Here is a 24,313-nt window from a genome sequence, read left to right as displayed (position 1 = left end):
TCCGTTAATGAGATAATTGTACAAAAATGTTACGTAAAATATAATAGAGTATTTATGAAAATTGTGAAATTGATAACAAATGGCTAAATTTATGGTTCTTCGGGAAATTTGCCCAAACTTAATACTCCACCATAGGTCCTATAAAAATAGACTATATTCATTTATAGAATTTTTTTCATTCATTTCATAAAAATAATCTATATTCATTTATAGAATTTTTTTCCTTCTCTCTTTTCCTTTACATATTACGAGTCGTATCAATCATTACATTATTCAATTCTTTTCTTCCTTCTATGTTATTTTTACCAATTATATGTATTAATACCCTTGACGATCTCAAATAACCTATTTATATGGGACGAAAAAGTATCACAATTAAAAAAAAAAGTAATATGGGCGCAACTATTCGTCAATTGATACGACGGCGTATTTACAATCCTGCTGTGAATCAATAGAATTCTGTATTTAGGAAAAACCCTAAACCCTAACGCCAGCTTTCTCCCCTTTCACTCACCACCACCATCTCCTCCTCCTCCCGCATTCTGCTGCCGCCTGACTTCCCGGGAGGCTTCTACCCGACCGCTCTCGACGTGATGGCTGGAACAACAATTTCATCTCAGCTACACGCTATCAAAACTGTGCTGAACGCCTCCACCGACCCCGAACCCGGCAAAAAGCGGCCGCTAACTCGTCCCTCAATTCTATTTGATGCCAAAGCAGCTGCTGATGTCGACCTCGACACAATTTACGGCATCGCCCTTTCTGGTATTAAAATCACTCTTTTAGTTTTTATTCATAATTATAGTTTCGCAGCACATTCAGTTTTTAATTCAGAGTTTGCTAGGTTTGGAGGTTTTAATAAGTATGGAGGAGCGGTTTAGGAACTACAAGAACGATTTGTTCAGTCTCAATAGCAAGGAGCTGGACAGGGAGCTGCTGGGCCAAGAAGAAAACAAGCGAATCAGTGCATCTGTTGCCTCGTATTTGAGATTGTTATCGGGATTTCTCGAGTTACATTCTGCATTGAAGACGCTTGAGTATTTGATTCGTAGATACAAGTATGCTATTTCATTCCATGCATTAGTGGTTCCGTTTTGAAGGAATGCATTATCTTTTGCCTGCAGTTTGGGGAAGCTTGGTTCCTTGATGCTCCTTTTTTTGTGAATTGTAGGGTTCATGTGTACAATTCAGAAGACCTGATTTTATGCGCACTGCCGTACCATGACACACATGTATTTGTTCAAATAGTTCGGTTAATTGATGCAGGGTAAGCCAATGTTTAGTCTTTTTTCCTTGAATTTTTAGTTTGACGTGGAAGATAGGCAGGCACAGATATAATTAATCTGTTTTAATTGATTAAAAATGGATGTGCAGGAACAGTAAGTGGAAGTTTCTTGATGGGGTTAAAGAATCAGGTGCACGGCCGCCAAGAGAAGTAATTGTGCAACAGTGCATTCGAGATATGGGGGTATTGGAGGCTATCTGTAATTATGTAAGACATTTTTGGACTTATGACTCTTGGAACAGCAAGCTCTGATCTTATCATGATTAGCTGAAAGCGTTTAACTTTTAGGCTACACCAGCGAAAAAGATCCAAACGTCACAGCATGTCACTGGCTTCTGTACGGCAGTTATTTTTGAGGTCTTAGGGCTTGTTACTATTGATAATGATATTGTTAAGAGGATTCTTCCATATGTGAGTTCTGGGCTGCAACTTGGGGCAAAGGGGCTGAATCAGAAGGTCAGGTTCCAAGAACATGTTTGCTGTCTGTCCTTTTTTCAGCAATGCAGAAATTTCACTTTCTTAGACAAGGGCGTCTCCTTTACTTTATGCAGGCTTCAGCTCTAATGATTGTGAGTTTACTAGCCCAAAAGGCAGCTTTGGCACCCAATGTTGCAAAAAGCTTGTTGAATTCGGTGGCAGACATGGCTAGAACAGATGCCAAGGAAGGACGCGACATGCGGTGGCTGCGCATGTCAGTAATGACCATAGTCTCAATAGTTCAGGTATCGCTGCCTAATGCAATATCTAATGACTTGTCAAATACAAATTTCTTACATTGTCTGTGCAAATGAGTACCTGGTTTCTATTCTCTTCGCTTGTGGAATTATTAGTTATGCTGCCACTTCTCTTACTTTTAGATAGCAAGAACAGTATTTCCAGATGTTAATGGTAATCTCTACTGGTAACTAACACTCAATTTACACTCCAGCTTCAGTGCATGGAGTCAATTCCCAAGAAGACTCTAGATGCCATGAATGAAATCAGGTAGCTGTTTGTACTTATGTTATCTTAAATCTGAAGTATCTGTATCTGACAGTGGAGATTCTTTTTTTTACCTTGTGATTTTGAAGGGATATTTCAGGGATCCTTTCAGGATTGGCGAAGGACTTCAATATTGATAAATTCTTAGTTGTTCTTTTGGAATCTTTGCTTGAGTACAGGTTGGTGATGCTCTTACCCTTTAGGGACAATTTTCTCTTATCTCAAACTAAACATTTTACTTGACAGTGTGTCAGATGATGCGTGCCATCATAATTCTTTATCAATGGTAAAGACTGTTCCTATGAAAGCCTTTGTCAGTCGGATAGTCTCTAAACTACTAGCTACACATATGAAGTTATCTCAAGGCAAGTTTTATGTAGTATACTAGTATGCTTTCCAGCTAAAAGGTTTTCAATTATCTAATGCTAGAATATCAGCTATAATTTTCCTCTCTTCTAGGCTCACAGAACAAACAGATTTTGGTTTCTATTTGTGAGAAGTATCCCAATGAATCACGGGAAGTCTTCTATAGTTTCTTGAAGGTCAGTTCGTCTTTCTTTCTCGTCCTTTCTTCGCAAATAGTAATTGAATTTTAATTCACTCATGTATAATTATATAGGATGCCAAGATTCAGTCCAAGAAAATCCAACCAAGCTATGATTTACTCTGCAAGATATTAGATGAGCATTTGGATGCTTCACGAGAAATACCTGATCCAAAATCATTTTTTGCTTTGGAACATTCTGAGGTATCTTTCTTGAAACCGTGTAGATTGGATGTTTCATTACTTATGCTATGGATCATATTGAGCCTTTATTTTCTTAATTTTGTTGATATATTCATGCTTATATATAGTTGTCACAACTAACACAATGATTAATTAAGTTCTTTAATTGCAACCGCTTGAGTAATTTTTACAGGCTGATGTTCGAAAGTCAGCAGTCTTGAGCTTGGATGTAGCCAACATTCTGGAGGAGAAAGTTGCTGGATCGAAGGTAGTACTTATTCACTCCTCACTCTCTTATACATGTTGGTATTAATTCTAATAATTATTTCCCTTCTCTTTTCTGCCAGAGGTTTTATGCCATTCAAGATGCACTTCTTCGCCGGCTTTATGATGATGATCTAAATGTTGTACTGGCAGTTCTGAATTTGAAAAATGTGGCTGCAATATTAAGCTCACCACCTCTTACTGAAGCGTTACAGAACGTGCTTCAGCGATGCATTCAGATATTGCTGTCAAGTAAGCATACTGTTAATGTAGTTCTGCTGTTTCTCTTGTCTGTAATCCAGCTTAACTGGGTGGCGAAGGTGATCAAATCATTCACAAGTTTGGTTGTATTAAATCAGTATTACCATCTTACAAGTGTTGGTCGCTCTAATATGTCATCAAGTAATGTTTGCCAGATTATGCTGGTCGCTCTAATTTGTCATCAACTTGAAATTTGGTTGCATAAGGTCACTTTCATACCACATAAATTTTTCACATTTATGTTGCATGTTATGTTCACATCAACATATTTTCTTGGAGAGCTTAGTTATTGTAAGATAATAGTTTTATTGTATATGGAAGCGCTCATGATTGTGGCGATCATGCAAATGATACCTGATGAGGATTGTCACTTGGAATATATCCAATTTGTCAAAAGTGTGCTTGGGGCGCAGGGCTCTACTGGAATCGCCCCAAGGTGGCTGGGGCGGTCTACAATCTTTCAAATCTATAGGACCTAAAGCCTTCAAATATTTTTTCCTAAAATAACTAAAATACAATGGATGTTCAAATATGATCAGATTTTCTCCCTTGAAATCTCCCCGATTTGTGGGGTACCTGCCCTTGTTTTTTTACCTAATAGCTCAGGTGTGCCCCGTGCTCCTGACTAGGGTTCAGTATTCGGTTAGTTTATTTATAACCAAATCAAATTGGTCAGTTAACCGAATCATAAACTGCCCCATCCCAAGAACTGAAACCATACAGATTTTAATTTCAGTTAATCAATTAACTGACTGTCTATAACCAATCAGTTAACCAAAATAACTGAATTCAAGATATATCTCCTGATAACACTGAATGTATCCAGTAGTAGTAGATTCAGAAGCTGAATATGGACTCCATCTTGAAGATGTTGATAATTAATTTTTAATTGTCTGTTTACATTGAAGGTTCATCATCAGCCTCTTCTCTGCCTAAGGATGTTGCTTTATTGTGCACTCAACAAGTTATCACAACTTTCAAAGATCAGGAACAATATGCAGCAACATTCGCAAAAATGATCTTCCCCTTGTTATTAGTTCGACCGAAGGTTTTATTCTCCTTTTCTCAGTTACTATTACTTATTTTTATCTCCTAGGAGTGTAGTTTAAGATTGTTAAATGTGAAATTTATTTCTCTTCTTGAGCTTACAAATGTTTTGCTGTCTTAAGCAGACTTGGAGGGTGAACTTGAAGGCATTAGAATTGGCTAAAGAACTGAAATGTCCATTCTATGGAAACTTAGTACTTCTTCCAGTGCTAGAGAAGGTAAGTTGACAATAAAAGAACGAAAGAAGTGCCTGCAGATAATTTTTTCTTGTGCCCACTACACATCTTGTCAACCTGGAAGTCTAGAATGGGACAGATTCACATTTATCTTAGCTGAATAACATTCTAATAGACACCCTATTATCATCTGAAAAGTTCGATGCAGCTGCAATTTATTTTTATCCCATAAGATTCAAAATCATCAAATTGGTCTTATGTGGGACTTGATGGAATTATTTCCAGAACAATATATGTATACAAGACAATATTTTCTTAAAACTGTCCGAAATTCATTTAGATGTTTTATGTGTGGGTATCTCTACCCTTTACGTAACAGTTCTCTTTTCACAATTTATTGGCAGCACCTGTTAGCCATAGGATTTTATATACAATGAAAACTACCATATGAGATATTTTTACCCTTGGAACTTAGTGTTGTATATATACATCTATATATATTCATTAATTGGGATTATACAATTTAGAGGAACTTGTAGATATTAATTAGTTTTCCCAATGAAAAAAATTAAAGAAACCTGGGGCAGTTATCATCTTTATGCTGATAATTTGTGTTGGCATCCTTGATACATCTAGGCTCATGGACTCATTTAGTTCAAAGCTAATTTGATAACTTCTAAAAGAATCCATACTTGAAAGCTAATTTTCCTTTGTCTACAAATTGCAAATGATTGCAGAAATTGGATCCTGGGCAAATATCTTTGGTTAGTACTGAGATTATCAGTAAGCTGGCAAAGACGTTCTCACTAAGACCTGATGAGTACATGCCATGGCTTGTAACATGCTGCAACTCTCACGAGGCCTCGAAGACATTATTCTTTTTGATTTTGTTGCAGTCACTGAGGATGCTTAATATGGGTAAACACGTCTCTCATTTTCTATAGTAATAGCACATTCGACACTGCATCTAGTTCTGGATCGTCCCTTTCTCAATTTTTATTTTGCCTAATTTTTCAAATACCAATATATTAGAGTGCTGTTGTATGTTGGACAATGATTCTTTATTGGAAATTTTGTTGGATCTGCTATTTATGCCAGTTTTCCACCATCTTATTTGATTGCCTGCACTTTGCTATTTCTTCACTTTTGTCTGTCCCAAAATGTGCAAGAAAACTGTAGTTTAGGTATTCTGCATTGAAGCCTTCTCAGTAGTCGGTAGTAATCGTGTTAATTGTCTACTGAAATGCTACAATTGCTTTACTTTTGAAATTATTGAAAATGCCAAACACACTATTACCCTTTTCCTAGAATATTGGTTAGCTGTGATTGGCCCGAATCATATGATTAAACTAGTTTTTTCTTGTAAGTTGCAACCTTGATATTCAGTTCTTTTTCGTCTTGATCTTTCTCAAATCACCTCTCTCATTGGTATGCTCTTCTCCCCGTCCTCCTCGTGATGAGTTATGAACAAATATTATCTGACTTTGTACATTCATGATTGAGGTTGATGTTACTTTTGTTCTCATGTTTTCTGTTTGGAATTTAGGAAATTTGAGCTGCAATATCTATGTATGCAGTTGTGCTTTAATGCTTGATGCCTGTCTCCTTTGATGTCAGATGTTGGCCAATTTTTTGCATTTTTTGATTGTTGCTTCCCAATTCTAAAGAGTGAGTGGGAAATGTTAGAGTCACTGGGCATATCTACAGAGCAGGTATAGAGAAGTTATCATACTGCATTTTTTATACACATTAAATGGAAACTAATAGAAATTGTTGCTGCTAGTCCAAGAAAAAAATTGTAGATGGTGACTTGAAAGGAATTCTTGAAGATCTTGACACTGACATCAACAATCTCCATGCTGAGATTCTGGCCTGCTTGTTTTTGAGCCTCTCAGAAGTTTTTGTTGCAACAGCACCTAATGGTGTATCCTTGGTTGGTGATTTTTCACGGGTTTAATGTTTGAGGCATAAATCTATGTTTTCTGAACCATTATGATGAGTTAAAATTCCATTCCTCACAGGATATGAAGGAGAAGTGGGTATCCATACTTGAGGTTCTATTCGTATTCTATGCGTGTCACTCTAAAGGCCTATCTGGAGGTGCTTATAAGAAGCATCTGGAATACCTATCCACAAACTGCAAGATGCCTTTGATGGAAATAACGTTGAAACTGTTCTTGGAAGAAGGTTTGGTTCACCATAGCTATTTGTTTGTCATTTTACTTTTTGGGTATCTTTCTTTTTATTATTATACCAATGAGAATTGTCTCAAATTCATCTTTTTTTCCTGACTTTGAATAATGTACGAGTGGAAAATAAGAACTGTCAAGGTACCACTAATTCTTCGAAAGCTGGTTCTGAGATGGTTTCTTTGGATGCATGCTTTATTTTTGAGCTAAACTAATGATAGTTGTAGGTTAGCTAAAATGTCTTTACTATTGGAGATTGTATCTAATTGACACCCTTTTGGGCTCTCTAAATTCTCAGGAATTCCAGCTGCTGCTCAAATAGAGAGTCTTCATTCTTTCTCACATATCTGTTCTCAGTTAGACGAGACTGTGGCCCGTCAACTTCTTCCACGGTTACCTTCACTTCTTGTCCCACTATCTAGTGACAACCAGGTTTTATAACTCTCTTTTTTCACCATTTTTTTTCACAAGTCAAGGATGCTTCCACTTATCATGAGTTTCTTTGGAAGATGCTTGGCTGTATCTGTTTGTTTGAATTATTAGTATAGCTAAATAGCAATTTCGTAATACTGATACTATTCCCTCTTGTGTCTAGCATGTGAGGCAGGGTGCCATTAGCTGCATAAAAAAGCTAAATTTGTTTTTGTCTCACATTAATAAGAATGGTAATGCAGTGATACTTTATTTTATTTTATTTGCCAAATACCTCTGTTTCTAGTGGTCTTTCTGATCATAATGTGCTACAGGAAATGATGTAGCCTCGCTACATTTTCTTGGAGATCTATTGTGCTTAATCATTCAACAAGAGAAGATGATATTATCGGATAAAAATTTTCTTTCCTCGTTCTTCACATCACTCCTGTGTTCATCATCTGAAAGCCTTTTGGTGCATTCTGCTATTGGAACGAGGTTGGATTTGAATTACATTTATTGTTTTTTCCCTTATTAATACTAATTGCATTAGAGGAGACTGATATATTATAATATTGAGTATCTGCGAGAAGAATTGTTCCTTGTTCTTTTTTCTATCAATTTCTCTGTTCAGTTTCCCCCTCAAGATTTACTTGGATCTCTTGAGTTTTATATATAGGAAGACCGTTTTGCTTCTTTCCTCTCCATTTAGATGAATATCTTTTTTTCCTCGATAATTAGGTTTGATGAGTCCACCAGAGATAACATTCTCGAATATCTGCTTGGCCATGCTCTTGGACTTCCTTCCTATGCCAAGGTGTGTCTACTTTTCAGATGGAAAATACACTTAGAGAAGGCATATACATTAGTTTTATTGTTTATAAATATTAAATATAAAGATGCATTATTCATATGAGTTGCGGAGAAATTAGTTCTGTTTCATTTTTATCTTCATGACAGCTGAAGATTCTTAGTCTGGTCAAAGGTGCTGGAAGTAAACTCTTATCTGTTTCTGGTGTGAGATCATTATTGAATGATCTTTTGGAAAGTCGGTGTTCATATTACTTGGGGGGTGTCAAATCTTGTAATAAGTTGCCCCAAAGTGAAGTTGACATATTGTGCCTTCTGCTGGAGGTACCTTTTATGGTCGTTATTTTACCTCTGGATGTTGGACCTCAAACCTTGATATATTACATTTCTAAATTTATGCGTTCCTCAGTGTTGTACCATGGCGAATTCGTCTCATGAAGCACAGGACTTAGGGGACTGTATATTGAAGGCTTTATGGGTAAGTCTCTTTTCTAAAAATGTGTTTTCTGTTTTTCCGGAGTATATGGGACCTTATTAGTTCTTGCATTCTCAGGTTAAGGATTCCGAAGAATTGGCAGTAATAGAGCCATGCATGACAATTTTGAGAAATCTTAGTAGTTCTCTTTATGGAGATTTGAAGACTGAAACTCAGGTTGGCCTCCCCCTTCCCCCCCGCACTCACACCCAATCCAAACAAATTCAGGGATGGTCTTTAATCTTTATGATATCTTATGCATAAGGAAGCCGTGTGGCTTTCCTTCAGTTGTTTCTAAACGAGTTGGATAACTTTAAAGTTATTTTTGAGTCGGTCTTCACTATAGTAGTTCTAATTTACTCTAAAATAATTCCTGTCAACTTAGAGATGCAACAATTGGATTTCTGTAACACAATCTGACCTTGATACTTGTAGTTGAGTTCTTGCAACTTGCCTTGTGATGTGGAATTCTCTATCGGAATTCTCTATCCATGATGCCCATGATGCTGCTGAGTTATAATTATAATTATGCAACTTTACTATGTGATTATCTGATGCACCTTGAGGACTAGAAAGATTCTTTATGAATCTCTCTGCAACTAGGAAAATCTTCTCATGTCTTGGTGTACGCATAAAATTCATTTTTCCTATTTCTTTTGCAGGAGCTTATCTTCGGAAACCTATTGGTTTTGTTTAGGAGTGCAAATGGCATTATACAGAATTCTACAAGAGATGCATTGTTGAAAATAAATGTAGGTCATCTCAGCTTGTATCTCTTCACTTATTTTTTATTTTTACTTGTAGGCTGGTGCCTCATTCTGGATTGTTATGTCTTATTAGGATGAGTATGAATGACACTACATCTACCAGATACAAAACTTATATTCAGCTTTATGGCATTTTTAACATCCTAGAGTCAATATGCTTTCATTTATAATCAATAATTGATATTCTTGATTTCTAATGGCAATGTGTATGATCCAGAAGCTGATCACTGGAGATTCTACAATAAAATTTATATTTCATATCTTTTACCATCAATTAGTAGTACTTGACTTCTCCTGCAATCTTGCAGATAAATTCTTCAGTTGTTGTATGGACTCTTGATTCGATTATGGGACAGAAAAATATTCCAGCGACTCCACAACAAGGGAAGAAGCAAAAGAAATCTTCCAAATATCATGATCCTGGTTCTTATTCTGGAATACTTGACAGAGAAAAAACCCACTCTCTCTTGAGTGCTCTTCTTGAAGTAATTTTGATAAAGAAAAACATAGTTAAGAGGTATGCCTGACATGCTTTTGCATTGCAGTTATTACTTGCTTTCTGCTGTGATAATTTCAGTGACTCGTATGATTGTGGAACTGATGTGCCTTATCACATGTTTGTAGAACTTCACTTGTTGGTCCCCTATTTAAGCTCCTCCACTTGATATTTGTGGATGATGGGTGGATTTCTGAAGTCACTGAGCAGAATAAAGGGCTTGTAGCTGCGCCATCTAGTGTTGTTTCTGAGACAAAAACCTTCATTCAGCAGACTTTGCTACTCACTTTGGAAGATATCTGTGCTTCAATGGGAAATGATTTTCAGCAAAAGGTCATTCCCGTACCACGCCAGTTATATATCTGGCTCCAACTTAGCACAACTAACATAAGTTTTTATTTTCAGGACATCACTCATATTTTTGACCTTCAACTTTTAGTAAGCTGTGCTCGGTCATCAAGTGATGCTGTTACTCGGAATCATGCATTCTCGTTGATTACCACCCTTGTAAAGATTATACCTGACAAAGTCTTGGATCAAATCCTGGATATTCTTGCTGCTGTTGGTGATTCTACTATAACACAGGTTGGTTGCTTGATGATATAGACCTGTATCTCAGCTGTTTATACTTAAATTGCTTTAGATTTAGTTTAATGTCCTACACATTGAACATGATTCACATTTTGTAGAGTATAACTGTATTATGCTTCATCTCTTACATAACCTGAAATTGACAAAGAATATGCAATTTGGTTGATCTTTAGTGGGACAAATATTCTCAACGTGTGTTTGAAGGGCTTATATCAGCCATTTTACCTTGCTGGTTATCCAAGACTACCAACACAGACCAGTTGCTTCAGGTACTTTACCAAGCTTTTTGTGTAATTTCTTTTGACGAGCTGGTTGAATTTTTCTGAGCAGCTATTGTCCGTCTGTTAGGTTTTTGTGGATGTTTTGCCGCAAGTTGCAGAACATAGGAGACTTCCTATCATTGCACATATATTAAGGTAGAATTTGCATTCTTGTCATTATGGTTTCTAAATTTTTGCTTTTGCTGACAACTCCTCTCTTGCAGAACTCTTGGAGAGGCTGAAAATCTGGGTTCACTGCTCTTTCTCCTCTTCCAATCATTGATCTCTAGAAATAACGACCTTAATTTCCATGTTCAAGGGCGATCTTTAGAACACTTGACTTTTGCAATCAATAAGCTATGGGAGTACGAATTTGCTGTGACACTCTGTGAGCAGTATTCTTGCACAACCTGGCTTCCTTCTCTCGTCTTAGCACTTAAGAAAATTGGAAATAATTCCTTAAATGAAGACACATCTATACATTTGCTGGTGGCAATGCACTTTGTTGCTAACAAGTTGCGAGATCCTGAAAATTACTACAAGCTTGAGTTGGAAGAAACTTCAAATGAGATTCAGGTGAGAAATAATAACTGCATCTTTTTTACTGTTGGTGCACATTTACAGAAAGATACTAGGAATTCTGTTGTTTAGAGGATTCTGTAACCAGAACTGTTATATTGAAATCAATAATGCTGCTGCTATTTTTTCGGATAAGAATAATAGTTTTTTCATATAGACACGGCCTTTTGTAATTTTATTCCACCTGGAACCAATTTCTGCAGACAATGACTGGTGATCTTATGGAGCAAGTTGTGTATCATCTTCACCTGGTTGACTCTAAAAAGAAGCATGTTGGTGTTCCAGCTTTCATCAAGAGTGAGCTAAAGGAGTTCATTCGTGGTGTCTTGAAAACTCTTATAAGGGGCCTTTTGCCATCCACCTTCTTCAAAGTCACTATTACTTTGATCAGTCATGCTGATAAAAATGTCAGGAAGAAGGTAATTGAACTTACATTTTATGTAACCACTGGAGTTGTTGCAAACAAGCTAACCTACATGATTATATTGCATACCTAATCAAACTCAAGAGAACTTTTTTGTCAAATTTTCTCTCGAGCAAATTAGATCAATTGGTTGTAGTGACTCTAAGATATGCATTGCATACTCACCTATTTTCCCCCTATTTTCTTTGTTTGATCTGTTTAATCCTTGGCTAGATTATCACATTCTTAAGCTTCCTATTGGACAGGCTCTTGGGCTTTTGTGTGAGACCATGAAGAACTTGGGTACAAACACAAAGATTGATAAGAAGAATTTAGTATCAAATTTAAGAAGCTTATGGCTAAATCTGAACAAGACATCTGAAGAATCGTTTGAGAAGTTGTGTTTGGAAATATTGACATTACTCGATGCCCATGATGATAGCTCTAGTACTTCCCTGAAACTGGCAGCAGTATCTGCATTGGAGGCATTAGCAAACAGGTTCCCTTCACAAGATAAAGTCCTTGGCATGTGCTTTGGATCTGTATGTAGGGGGATATGTTCAGACAATACAATTTTCTCTAGTCATTGTCTTCGCACCACTGGTGCTTTAGTTAATGCGCTTGGGCCAAGAGCGCTTCCTGAACTTCCTAGTGTTATGGATTCCATACTTGGGAGATCTCCTGATGTTTCTTCAGCGGTTGCAGAAATTCAGAGAACACACAACAGTGCTACATGGTCTTCATCAGAGCACTCCCTTTTCATGTCAATTCTACTAACCTTGGAGGCAGTCATCACCAAGCTTTCAGGGTTTCTAAATCCTTATTTGGGGGACATATTAAAACTAGTTGTATTGCATCCGCTGTCCTTTTCCGCTGCTGATCAAAAGCAGAAGTTGAAAGCTGATGTTGTGCGCAAGCTCATCACTGATAAGATCCCTGTGAGTTTTTGTAGTTTCCATTTATTCTATATTGTAATGTTTACTGATGGATTTAATTTATTCCTTAGGTTCGACTTCTGCTCTCCCCTGTGTTATCAATATACTCTGATGCTTTTAAGTCTGGGGATTCGAGTTTGCTGATTGTTTTTGAAATGCTTGGAAATTTGGTTGGTTCAATGGATAGATCCTCAGTTGGTGCTTACCATGCAAAAGTATTTGACTTATGTCTGCTAGCTCTTGATATACGGCATCAGAACCCTGCTTCAGTTCAGAATATTAGTTCTGTTGAGCAATATGTCCTCAATGCTATTGTTACCCTGACTATGAAACTCACAGAGACTATGTTCAGGCCACTTTTTGTCAAGACTATTGAATGGTCTGGTATAAATCTGAAAGGTGATGAAGAGCATCCTGAAAGTGCTAATGGCCGTGCTATCTCTTTCTATAGTGTGGTGAACAAACTTGCTGAAAGCCATCGGTGAGTTGGCACATTTCTTGTTTTTTTCTTAATCACAGTCCCTTACTTTCTTTTTCTTCTCTGTATAGCTTTGTTTTTTATTCAATCATGACATCAATCATTTTTTTTATTTTTACACCAGGTCTCTGTTTGTTCCATACTTCAAGTATTTTCTGGATGGCTGTGTTCGATTTCTTCTTGATGCTGAAGTTATGAACACGGGACTGTCTCAGAAGAAAAAGAAGGCTAAGCTTAATAATAAAACAAAGGACAAAGACGGTGAATTGTCCCCTCCAATGTGGCATCTCCGGGCTTTGATCTTGTCATCTCTCCATAAGTGTTTCCTCTATGATACTGGAAACTCAAGGTTTCTTGGTTCTTCTAATTTCCAGGCAAGAGAAATTTCCTGCTTTTTGCATTATTGTTGCTTAATAGTTCTGTTTGACACAACACTTACATTTTGGAAGTTCAGCTACTCTGGCATTACATTCTTTTGTTGATTTCCATCTGTTTTCCAGGTTCTTTTGAAACCATTGGTTTCACAGCTTGTAGTAGAACCCCCAGTTGACATTGGCAGTCATCCTGATGTGCCATCCATAGAAGAAGTGGATAATTTGTTGGTTGCCTGTATTGGTCAGATGGCTGTTACTGCTGGTTCAGACCTCCTATGGAAGCCTCTGAATCACGAGGTAAAAAAAAATACTCCCATCTAATAAACTTCTTTCTCACTTCAGTTTCGCTTTGCTGTTTCCATTTTGCTATTATTGAAGTAAATAGAGCACAATCTAGGGTTAAGTTTTTGTTTGTCAGTAGATTTGGTTTTCATAAATGTCAATCTTCAGTTATCTAACTTTGCCAGTGTGCTGTGTGTCGATATTAGTGAGCTGAAACGCACATTAAATTGGTGGGTTTTTCAATTTTCTGACTGCTAAAATATGCTTCGTGTTACATCTAACGTGGTGATCATAGGCATCACTTAGTACCGATATCTTGCTGTTTTAAGTGTTGTTGATACTTTTTTTTCTTAGTATGTAGGTTTTTTTCTAAGGTTCTATAGATGCATATGCGCCCACTCACTTTCTCATGTGCTTTGAATCCTATTAGGGGGATCAAGGGGATATAAATATTCCAAATAGTACTAATTTTTTTCTTTGTCCTTTGATTGCAGGTGTTGATGCAGACTCGCAGTGAAAAGATACGTGCCCGTATGTTGGGGTTGAGAATAATTAAGCATTTTGTGGAGAACTTGAAAGAGGAGTTTCTCGTGTTTTTGCCAGAAACTATTCCCTTCTTTGGTGAGTTGCTTGAAGATTCAGAGCTACCTGTCAAATCGCTTGCTCAAGAAATTCTCAAGGAAATGGAATCCATGAGTGGCGAGAGCCTTCGAGAGTATCTGTGACAGTCATCCAAGTAGATTCATAGTGTGATGAGAATTGTTCAGCATCTGTCTATGTATATCTTTTAATTTCCATGTTTGTTTTAGCGTTGTTTATACATACTTCAATTGGAGAGTGAAAACCTAGTTTTGTAGTAACATTCTTCCAACAATGTTTAAATTGTTAAAATTTTCAACTTTTTTTCTTATTTACCCTCTTCCTTTTTACTAAATGTTTTGTTAGTGCTGTGTTTTTCAGAAGAGGATTCTATTGGAAGTTGAGAGTAGTTGGAGGAATATTACAAGAGAAGCTTTGGCAGTTGGACTAGACTTGGTCACTGCAAATTCTGCAATAGAAAATTCCATAGTCAAAATGTTATTTGCTTTCTAATTCCAACTTCCTAAACAATCCACCTCAAATATTCACATTAATAAAAGGAGATTAACACCAAACTCACTCATACAATGCAGCAAACACCAAAATGAAATTAAAAGTCAAATTTGGCAGAACTTCATCATCATCATATGAAACAGTTGCATCCATTGATCATCTCTTAACATGTATTCTTCTCCGACTTCCCTTCAAATCACTCATTCGTTTCAAACTCGTCTCCAAACACTGGCATTCCCTCATCACCGATCCGCATTTCTGCCGTCTGCGCAACCCCAATCCGAATCCGGCCATCGGCCTCTTCCTTCACTTCAACTTCTCCATCAGTCCTATGTCCCAGTACCTCCCCTTCTCGCTTAACCAATCAACCAAACCTCCATTCCGAACACTCAACTTCACCAAACACAACCCACGGGCCGGGATTCTGCAGTCCTGCAACGGCCTCCTACTCTGCTGCTCCTTCCACTCCCGGCCGGTCCACAACCGGAAGTACTACATCTTCAATCCCACCACTACCAGATTCTCAACACTCCCCAAAATCGACTATGTTGACAGAAACATAAGTGGAATGAATTTAGGGTTCGACCCCGCCAAGTCTCCTCATTACAAAGTCGTTTGTGTGACTGGACTGAGTTCGGTTCGATATCAGATTGAGCTCTACTCTTCCGAGAGAGGTCCATGGAGGGAATGCGGCCAGCCTTTCGTCCTCACCGCAGGATCTCACTTCAACTTCAGAAAAGGTGTATATTGGAATGGAGCAATCCACTGGCTGAACATCGGACATGGCGATTCTTTGTACTTCAATCTTGAGAACGAGACAACCGGCTCCTTCCCAACGCCTCCCAACCAACTGTGGGAAGTGAGGAGCAGTGTCTACTTCGGGGAGTCATGTGATCACCTGCACTACATGGAGATGCCTAACAGGCAAGTTGAGTTTGATGTTTACGAGATGAAAAGGGATTACTCGGAGTGGTTTGTGAAGTACAAGGTCGATCTGAGAGGCGTTGTTGCTTCTTATCCGGAGATGAAACAGGAGAAATACGATACCGAGGATGTGGATGTCTATGTGATTTCTTTTTTTAGTGTTATCCGGGGTGAGAAAGAGGAGGACTCATTCTTTGTGTTCCATATTCCGGGGAGGGTGGTGCGGTACGATCTTGCTTGCCAGACTTTCCGAACAATACATGTATTCAGAGATGCTGAGGATGAAGTGAGGAACAGATGTTTGAGATATAGGGAAACAAATGCCATTCAACATATTCAGTCCCTCTGTTGTGTTTAGTTCTTGGGGAATTGGAAGGTTGAAAGAATTCAACAAATCACTCCACTATTTCCTCCTCCTCCACTTCTGAAATCATTAAAGTTCCATCATCTTTTTTTCACAAGTAAAGCTAAATTCCATGAACAAAAATAGATACTACTATTTTCATTAGAAAGAATTAAGTTCCCTGAATTCAAGCCTTACTATTAAGTTGATGAGATTTTACTGTTATTCTCTTATAGTCCTCAAAATCTGCCATACCATAAAGCAAATAAGGCCAGCAAGGATTAGCATTACTCTAAATTTGAGTAAGATTGGATTAGAAATTTGGGAGATCCTAAAAATTGAATCCTTTTTAGCAAGTAGATTAGGAATGAATGACTTAACTATCTTAAAAAATGATTCAATTATTTTATAAAACGATTTAATTATCAAAGTAGTATATTTTTATAATAAGAGCAGATATATTTATATACTATCTCCATCTCAAATTGGTTGAGACAAGATTTAAGAAATTGTTGGTGGAGTGTAAGATGAGAGACAAGAAGCTATTCCATCTTGTCCATCCAGCACCTGATGAGCAATATGCGTTGTTGATGTTATTAATACACTAAATATCTCTTTTTCAATTTTGTTAACGAAGGCATATTTTATTTTTAGACAGCAAAGTATGTCATTGCAGAACCAAAACAGTCCGTAATAGATTTGGACAAAATATAAATTTATAAATTTGGAAAACTTGTCCACGTGAGCATAAAACTCCCTTAAAAATCTAAACTGAACATTCCCAAACGATTCACTGTATCACATATTCACATAAATAGATAGAGATAAGCATGCGTAGGTTAGGCGGCGGCACCACCATCAAGGCTGGCGCCGGTGGTGGCGGTGCAAAGACAGGAGGAACGGCCAACAACTTTAACAAAAAGCTGCGGCCTACTTCTCCCAACACCTCTCTAACTCTTTCATCTCCATCAACGCTGAGTATTCCGCCACCGCAAGCTGTTTCTGCGGCGGAGTGGGAGTATGTTACTTGGACGGAAGATGAGACGGCGGCGCGTGGTTTCTACGATGATTATGTGTTTCAATCTGTTGTGATTTACGCACACAAGGCTTTCACACACTCAAGAAGATCACACACACTCACTGTTGTATGAGATCACACAATGCAGAAACACACACACTCACACTTTGAGTATTGAAGATGATAATCTTGGAGAGAAACTGGAAAACTCTTTATTGATAAAACTCTTACTCTAAACTACATACATGGTTTATGAGCTATTTAAAGCTCTACAATCAAGTAGCAACTGCTACTAACTAACTACAACAAGAATCAAAAAAGCAAGAAGAATAACCGCTACATCTCAGCTAACTAACTGCTGCTCCAACGGCTAGTTCGGCTAGGTTGCTTCTTCCTTCTCGGCTTAAGGCCGAACTCCCTTCTCGGCTCAAGACCGAACTCAAGACCGAACTCTCTACTCGGCTCAAGACCGAACTTCCTTCTCGGCTCAAGACCGAAGCAACTCCCTTCTCGGTTAGTTCCAGCTCAAAGCCGAGCTTACCGAACTCCCTTCTAGCCGAGCTTACCGAACTCCCTTCTAGCCGAGCTTACCTTCTTCTGCCTTCTTCTTCCAACTGAAATGAGCACTCCATTATTACAATTCTCCACCTGAGGGCTCATCTCAGTTCTTGCACAAACATTGATCAACTTCTTGCAATGATCAAACTTGTCTCTACCTAGAGACTTTGTTAGCATGTCAGCCGGATTGTGCAAGGTGTTAATCTTAATCACCTTCACTCTCCCCTTCTCAATCTCGTCTCTAATAAAATGCAACTTTATGTCTATGTGCTTGCTCCTTTCATGAAAACCCGGATGTTTAGCCAAGCACATAGCTGAGCTGCTGTCACAATGAATCACCATTGTCTTTTGGTCAAAACCAAAGTCAGAAATCACTCCCTGAATCCAAAAACTCTCCTGTACAGCTGCAGTGAGAGCTATATACTCTGATTCTGTTGTTGAGAGAGCAACAACACTTTGCAACCCTGATTTCCAGCTGATTACAGTTCCAAACATGGTGAAAAGATAACCTGTTTGGGACTTTCTGTTGTCCAGGTTTGCAGCATAGTCTGCATCACAATAGCTCTGCACAACCTCCTCAGATTCACCTTCCCAGCCATTGAAGACAATTCCCCAGCCACTGGTTGACTTCATGTACCTCAATATCCACTTAAGAGCATTCCAATGCTCCTTCCCCGGGTCAGCCATGTATCTGCTAGTCACTGAGATAGCATGTGCCAGGTCTGGTCTGGTACAGATCATAGTATACATAACACTTCCAACCACACTAGCATAAGGAATAGACTCCATCTCCTCAGCCTCTTGCTTAGATTTAGGGGCCTGCTCCTTTGAAAGCTTAAAACTCTGGGACAGAGGAGTTGATGCAGCTTTTGCATTTTCCATTTTGAATCTCTGCAAAACTTTCTCAATATAGTCAGTTTGCAGCATCCACAGCTTCTTGCAGCCTCTATCTCTCTGAATATGTATGCCTAGGATCTTCCTTGACTCTCCTAGATCCTTCATTTCAAAGCTTGACTTCAGATCTTGTTTAACTTTCTGAATTTCTGTCATAGAAGGCCCTGCAAGTAGCATATCATCCACATAGAGTAATAGGTAGGCAATGGGAGTCCTGCCTGCCTTCTTGATGTAAATACAATCATCATATTCTGACTTGGAGAAGCCAATCTTCTTCATCTGTGCATCAAACTTCTTATTCCACTGTCTAGGACTTTGCTTAAGTCCATAAAGACTTTTCTGTAACAGGCACACCTTGCCTTCTTCTCCAATCTTCACATAGCCCTCTGGCTGTTCCATGAAGATAGTTTCCTCTAGATCTCCATTGAGGAAGGCTGTCTTCACATCAAGCTGTTGTAGCTCCCAGTCAAGCTGATTCACCACAGCCAATAGGATCCTAATTGAAGTGTGCTTCACAACAGGTGCAAACACTTCATTGAAATCGATTCCCTCCTGCTGTGTAAAGCCTCTAGCCACCAGCCTTGCCTTGAACCTGACTCTATCCTTATCAGTGGTCTCAATCTTTCTTTTAAACAACCACTTACAGCTTACCAGCCTCCTTTCCTTACCATCTGTACTCAGCTTGGATTTGTCCACCAAAATCCATGTTTTGTTCTTGAGTAAAGACTCTATTTCCTCATTCATGGCTTCAATCCATCTTTCTCTATCTTTACTCTGCATAGCTTCTTTATATGTGAGTGGATCTGCACCATCAATACTTTCAGCTGCACACAGAGCATAATACACAACATCAGAGAACTTTGTTGGTGGCCTTGTTTCTCTTCTAACTCTGTCCCTTGCAAGCTGATAGTCTCTGATAGAGTCTGATATAGACTCACCAGCCTGGTTGCCCTGAGTTGGAGCCTCTTCTTTATCTGAATCAGACTCACTCCCTGAGTCAGTAACTCCACCTGCTCCTAGGCCAACCCCCACAGGCTCCACCTTGAAGAAATCACCCTCATCTTCACTGGAGTCCAGCTTATCTTTCAGGTATGGCATCTGATCCTCCAAGAACACCACATCCCTACTCACCAAGACCTTCTGCTTACCGGGCTCAGTACACCAGAGCCTATACCCCTTAACACCCCTCTGATATCCCAGCAAGATACATTTCAGAGCCCTAGCTTCAAGCTTACTTTGCCTAGCATGAGCATAGGCTGCACACCCAAACACCTTGTATTTTTAGTAGTCACTATGAGCTCCATACCACATGTAATCAGGAGTTTCAGATTTCAGGGCAGTAGATGGGCATTTATTGATGAGATAGGCTGCTGTATACACAGCCTCACCCCAGAACCTGCTGCTCAAACCAGAACCAAGAAGTAGGCACCTCACCCTCTCTAGGATTGTCCTATTCATCCTCTCCACAACACCATTTTGCTGAGGATTACCAGGAACAGTCCTATGCCTCTTCATACCCTTCTCTTTACAAAACAGATCAAACTCAGCAGACAAGAACTCTAGGCCATTGTCTGTTCTTAAGCATTTAACACTTCTACCCTTCTCTAGCTCAACCTCCTTACACCATATCTTGAACTTTGTGAGTGTTTCAGATTTTTCTTTAAGAATATATACCCACAACTTCCTTGTATAGTCATCAATGATAGCTAGATAATACTTTCCTCCACCAATTGAACACACCGGTGAAGGCCCCCAAAGATCACTATGTATGTAGTCTAAAGGGGCTGTAGAAGAGTGAATACCTGTAGGATAGGGTGCCTTCTTTGCTTTTCCAAGTATACACTGCTCACAGGGGTTCATCTTGTTGAAATCTCCAGAGATCAGACCCTTCTTGATGAGTTCTTTCAAGCTTCCTTCAGCTGGGTGGCCCAATCTCTTGTGCCATAGCATTATGGAATCATCTGACACTGCATTGCTTTCTCCATCAACAGCCTTAGCCTTCAGATAATAGAGAATATGCTCTCTGTCAGCCTCCATCATCACTGCATCTCCAGATTTAACAAACAATTTTCCTTGACTCATCAATATGGTGAACCCTCTCTGCTCCAGCATTCCCAATGAGATGAGATTCCTCTTCACTTCTGGAATATACCTCACCCCAGTTAGGATCTTTATAGAGCCATCTTGTAGGCTTAGCTTTACCTTCCCTATTCCTCTGATCTGACAAATGTGATTATTACCCAGCACCACAGTGCCGGCTGCTTCTTGAAGGTCATGAAACCAGCTCCTATTTGGGCACATATGGAAGCTGCACCCTGAGTCCATAATCCACCTATGACTGACCCCACTGTCACTAATATTCATGAGTTGAGCCGGGGGATCAGCACTCTCCACACAATCAGATTGGTTGTGTCCTTCAGAGGCTATCTTTCTCTTCCATGCATGACAATCTTTCTTCAAATGTCCAGGTTTCTTGCACCAATAGCAAGCTCTGGTTTCCTTCTGAGCATCAGAACTTGAGGGTTTAGGGCCCTCAAACTTCTTCTTGAAGTTCTGCTTCTTGAACTTCTTCACATTCAAGGCCTCTGCAGCTTGAACATTGGAGCTTGCAGAGCCTCTGTTGGCTGTCTTCTGGAGTTCTTTGGCCATCAAGGCTGAATAGACTTCTGCATAGGTGATAGGTTTATCTCTTCCATAGATAATTGCATCACTTAACTGGTCATACGAGCTAGGCAAGGCATTCAATGTGAGAATGGCCTTATCCTCATCTGAAATCTTGACATCAACAGATCCCAGGTCATCAATGATCTTGTTGAACTCCTCTAGCTGCTCAATGATGGACCTATCTCCAGAAAAACTATAGGCATACAACCTCTTCTTGAGATACAGCCGGTTAGCCAAGGATTTGGCCAAGTAAACTTCATCCAACTTGTCCAAGATCTCCACCGCAGTCTTGGCTTCTTGAACATCCCTCAAGACCTTATCTCCAAGGCACAGAATCACTGCAGAATGTGCCTTGAGCTGCATCTCCTCCATCTTTGCCTGAGCTTTATCATCAAGCACTGGAGCCTTTCCTTTCTCCTCTGGTTTTGCAAGAACTGCGGCCAAGCCTTGTTGAATCAAAACCGCCTTCATCTTCATCTTCCACAGGCTATAATCATTCTTGCCTGTGAACTTTTCTGCATCAAGCCTTGCTGCCATCTCTGAAACCGTTTGATCCTCTGCAAATCAGCTTCAATATCCCTTCCCACAGACGGCGCCACTTGTTGTGATTTACGCACACAAGGCTTTCACACACTCAAGAAGATCACACACACACTCACTGTTGTATGAGATCACACAATGCAGAAACACACACACTCACACTTTGAGTATTGAAGATGATAATCTTGGAGAGAAACTGGAAAACTCTTTATTGATAAAACTCTTACTCTAAACTACATACATGGTTTATGAGCTATTTAAAGCTCTACAATCAAGTAGCAACTGCTACTAACTAACTACAACAAGAATCAAGAAAGCAAGAAGAATAACCGCTACATCTCAGCTAACTAACTGCTGCTCCAACGGCTAGTTCGGCTAGGTTGCTTCTTCCTTCTCGGCTTAAGGCCGAACTCCCTTCTCGGCTCAAGACCGAACTCAAGACCGAACTCCCTACTCGGCTCAAGACCGAACTTCCTTCTCGGCTCAAGACCGAAGCAACTCCCTTCTCGGTTAGTTCCAGCTCAAAGCCGAGCTTACCGAACTCCCTTCTAGCCGAGCTTACCGAACTCCCTTCTAGCCGAGCTTACCTTCTTCTGCCTTCTTCTTCCAACTGAAATGAGCACTCCATTATTACACAATCTGTTCCATCTGCTGATGAAGTTCATCATGCTGTTTCTGCACTTCAACTGTCAGTTCTTTCTTTTCTCTTTTAAATCCATAAAAAACACGAATTTTAATGCAAAAATTGGTAAAATAAGAGAGATATGAATGAGATAAAAAGCAAAAACAAATTAAACTATTTTTCGTGGATCAGATAGTATGGTCTTAGAAGTTGGCATTCATGCATTGATTGATTAATCATTCCATTTTGTTAACTTCATTGATCATAATTAACATTCTTACTGATTGGATTTGTCATGAGTCATAGGTTTCCATTTGATACTTGAATTAGTTTACCTTCATATTCGATTGATTTATGATACTACTCGAAATTCACATTTTGTCTATTGATTGTATTTCTGATGAAAGTTTAAGTTTTTTTTTTTGTTATACACTGAAATTAATACAATTATACAAGGTATAGGACTTGTTCCGAATAGACTTGTGTTTTAGGATGAATTTTCTTGTTTGGTCTCATATCAAAGCCAACTTTGTAGTGGGCCTAGTAGGACTTGTAGTCGTCTTTTGGGATGAGTTATCCTATTCTATTGATTAAGTTATCAAAACAAACTGAATTTGCAACAATTTTGATTAAAGTTTATTATATCCCAGGGCCCTTGGTTCCAGCTCGCCAACACAGGAATGTGATGAAATTGAGTGGTTTGAGCCCTCACACAACCACTACTCGACCAAAGAGATGCAGCGTTGTCCGAGAAACGATGTGGTGAATGATGCCTTCCATTTATTGGAGACTGAGCCTTGTGTGCAGAGGATGGTTGTTTCCTTATCATCTGATAAGGCCGTCTGGGACGCGGTCATGAACAACGAGGTGGTGAAGGAGCTTCGAGGATCAATGCATCGAGGTTCGTCTACTCTTGCTACTTCAGGATGTGATGAGTCTTTTTTTGCTTTGTGTTGGCGAGTAGCATGTTATCGTTCTCTTTTGGTTTTAGTAAGTAGCTTGGTGTCGGAGAGCTCAGACGGCCCGAGTGGAGACGAAGACGGAAACATGATCAGTTGGGTTGTCAAGTTTGCCAAGGCCAAAATCATGCAAGTGATGGACCTCATCACAAAGCTTGTGGGTAATGTTTTTCAGGGGGACAAGAAAGGAGATAATGGGTTGGATGAGAAAGTGAAGAGCTCGTTGTTGCTATCGATCCTGGTGCTAGCCGTGGTAATCCTGGCTCGAGCCAAGACCGGCTAAGCCTGATCACAATTTGCTGACTTGACTCCTGTCTCAACCCACAAACTTGTTTTTCAGTTTGTCTAGATATTGCATCTTTTCTCATTTGATATTGTTTTGGGGCTATATTTAGTGTTGGAAGAGGAAATAAAAAGCTTGATCTTATTTTTAAAATTATTTGGTCTCTACTATAGATCCTTGACCCCTGAATATATATTCCCTCCCTCCGTCCATGATTAAGAGTTCATTTTCAGCACAGTTTAGGAAATGTGAAGAAATATGAATTGAAATAATTAACACTCAAATTTTAAATCCAATTCAGTATAATGAATGAACGAAATGAGTTGGTGAGATGAAAGAAGTGGACTGACCAAAATGATAAAATACCAAAATGATAAAATGAGACTCGTATCAACGGATGTATGATATAATGGGACATTTTGGACACTACAAATGCTTGAATCTTCATTGGAACTGTCCAATTCTAATTGAATCAGAAGATTCTTGGATTTGCATAAAGGGAAATTCATATGCTTAGAATACACATACAGTTACAAAAATTTATAAACTAGAATCAATGAGCTTGTGTAACATCATATTTTGTATGATTAGGTCAAATTAAATCAACAAAGCAAATAAACTCTCC

General features: G+C 38.9%; 3 protein-coding genes across 4 annotated transcripts; all 3 read left to right on the top strand.

Moving 5' to 3' along the window:
* Positions 1-457: 457 nt before the first annotated feature.
* Positions 458-14,701, top strand: LOC121801826 (uncharacterized protein At3g06530-like). Its single transcript, XM_042201251.1, has 39 exons — positions 458-765; positions 845-1,058; positions 1,172-1,267; positions 1,375-1,492; positions 1,574-1,741; positions 1,837-2,007; positions 2,214-2,269; positions 2,356-2,445; positions 2,513-2,631; positions 2,726-2,808; positions 2,886-3,014; positions 3,187-3,261; positions 3,341-3,509; positions 4,427-4,566; positions 4,691-4,783; positions 5,479-5,659; positions 6,359-6,453; positions 6,525-6,674; positions 6,763-6,928; positions 7,229-7,362; positions 7,526-7,595; positions 7,677-7,839; positions 8,083-8,158; positions 8,302-8,475; positions 8,561-8,629; positions 8,705-8,803; positions 9,289-9,378; positions 9,702-9,910; positions 10,018-10,222; positions 10,295-10,474; positions 10,654-10,749; positions 10,829-10,896; positions 10,965-11,316; positions 11,523-11,738; positions 11,989-12,660; positions 12,729-13,138; positions 13,260-13,509; positions 13,636-13,806; positions 14,286-14,701. Exons 1-39 carry the CDS (start codon positions 594-596, stop codon positions 14,514-14,516), a joined length of 6,420 nt encoding a protein of 2,139 aa, XP_042057185.1. The 5' UTR covers positions 458-593; the 3' UTR covers positions 14,517-14,701.
* A 273-nt stretch (positions 14,702-14,974) lies between these two features.
* On the top strand, positions 14,975-16,280 carry LOC121803304 (F-box protein At5g07610-like). Its single transcript, XM_042202984.1, has one exon. The coding sequence runs from the start codon at positions 14,975-14,977 to the stop codon at positions 16,163-16,165; it is 1,191 nt and encodes a 396-aa protein (XP_042058918.1). The 3' UTR covers positions 16,166-16,280.
* A 673-nt stretch (positions 16,281-16,953) lies between these two features.
* Positions 16,954-23,841, top strand: LOC121803277. 2 transcript variants are annotated; one of them, XM_042202957.1, is made up of 4 exons: positions 16,954-17,229; positions 22,460-22,512; positions 23,097-23,347; positions 23,438-23,841. In XM_042202957.1, the coding sequence occupies exons 1-4, from the start codon at positions 16,981-16,983 to the stop codon at positions 23,686-23,688; spliced, it is 804 nt and encodes a 267-aa protein (XP_042058891.1). In that variant the 5' UTR covers positions 16,954-16,980; the 3' UTR covers positions 23,689-23,841. The 2 variants fall into 2 exon arrangements, with proteins under 2 accessions (XP_042058891.1, XP_042058890.1); XM_042202956.1 differs by having other exon boundaries at positions 23,097-23,841.
* The last annotated feature ends 472 nt before the right edge of the window (positions 23,842-24,313 follow it).

This window comes from Salvia splendens, chromosome 5, assembly GCF_004379255.2.
Source record: "Salvia splendens isolate huo1 chromosome 5, SspV2, whole genome shotgun sequence".
Taxonomy (NCBI): domain Eukaryota; kingdom Viridiplantae; phylum Streptophyta; class Magnoliopsida; order Lamiales; family Lamiaceae; genus Salvia; species Salvia splendens.
The sequence above is the reverse complement of the archived record's forward strand: the minus strand, read 5'-3'. Positions and strand labels throughout refer to the sequence as shown.

What these genes read in the sequence shown, in the direction of transcription:
- LOC121803277 (XM_042202956.1), top strand. Translation starts at nt 16,981, where the DNA reads ATGCGTAGGTTAGGCGGCGGCACCACCATCAAGGCTGGCGCCGGTGGT. An exon ending in TCTACGATGATTATGTGTTT is followed by an intron (nt 17,230 to 22,459) that starts CAATCTGTTGTG and finishes TCCATTATTACA; the next exon opens with CAATCTGTTCCATCTGCTGA. An exon ending in GCTGTTTCTGCACTTCAACT is followed by an intron (nt 22,513 to 23,096) that starts GTCAGTTCTTTC and finishes ATTATATCCCAG; the next exon opens with GGCCCTTGGTTCCAGCTCGC.
- LOC121801826 (XM_042201251.1), top strand. Translation starts at nt 594, where the DNA reads ATGGCTGGAACAACAATTTCATCTCAGCTACACGCTATCAAAACTGTG. An exon ending in GATGCCATGAATGAAATCAG is followed by an intron (nt 2,270 to 2,355) that starts GTAGCTGTTTGT and finishes GTGATTTTGAAG; the next exon opens with GGATATTTCAGGGATCCTTT. An exon ending in TATTGTGCCTTCTGCTGGAG is followed by an intron (nt 8,476 to 8,560) that starts GTACCTTTTATG and finishes TGCGTTCCTCAG; the next exon opens with TGTTGTACCATGGCGAATTC.
- LOC121803304 (XM_042202984.1), top strand. Translation starts at nt 14,975, where the DNA reads ATGAAATTAAAAGTCAAATTTGGCAGAACTTCATCATCATCATATGAA.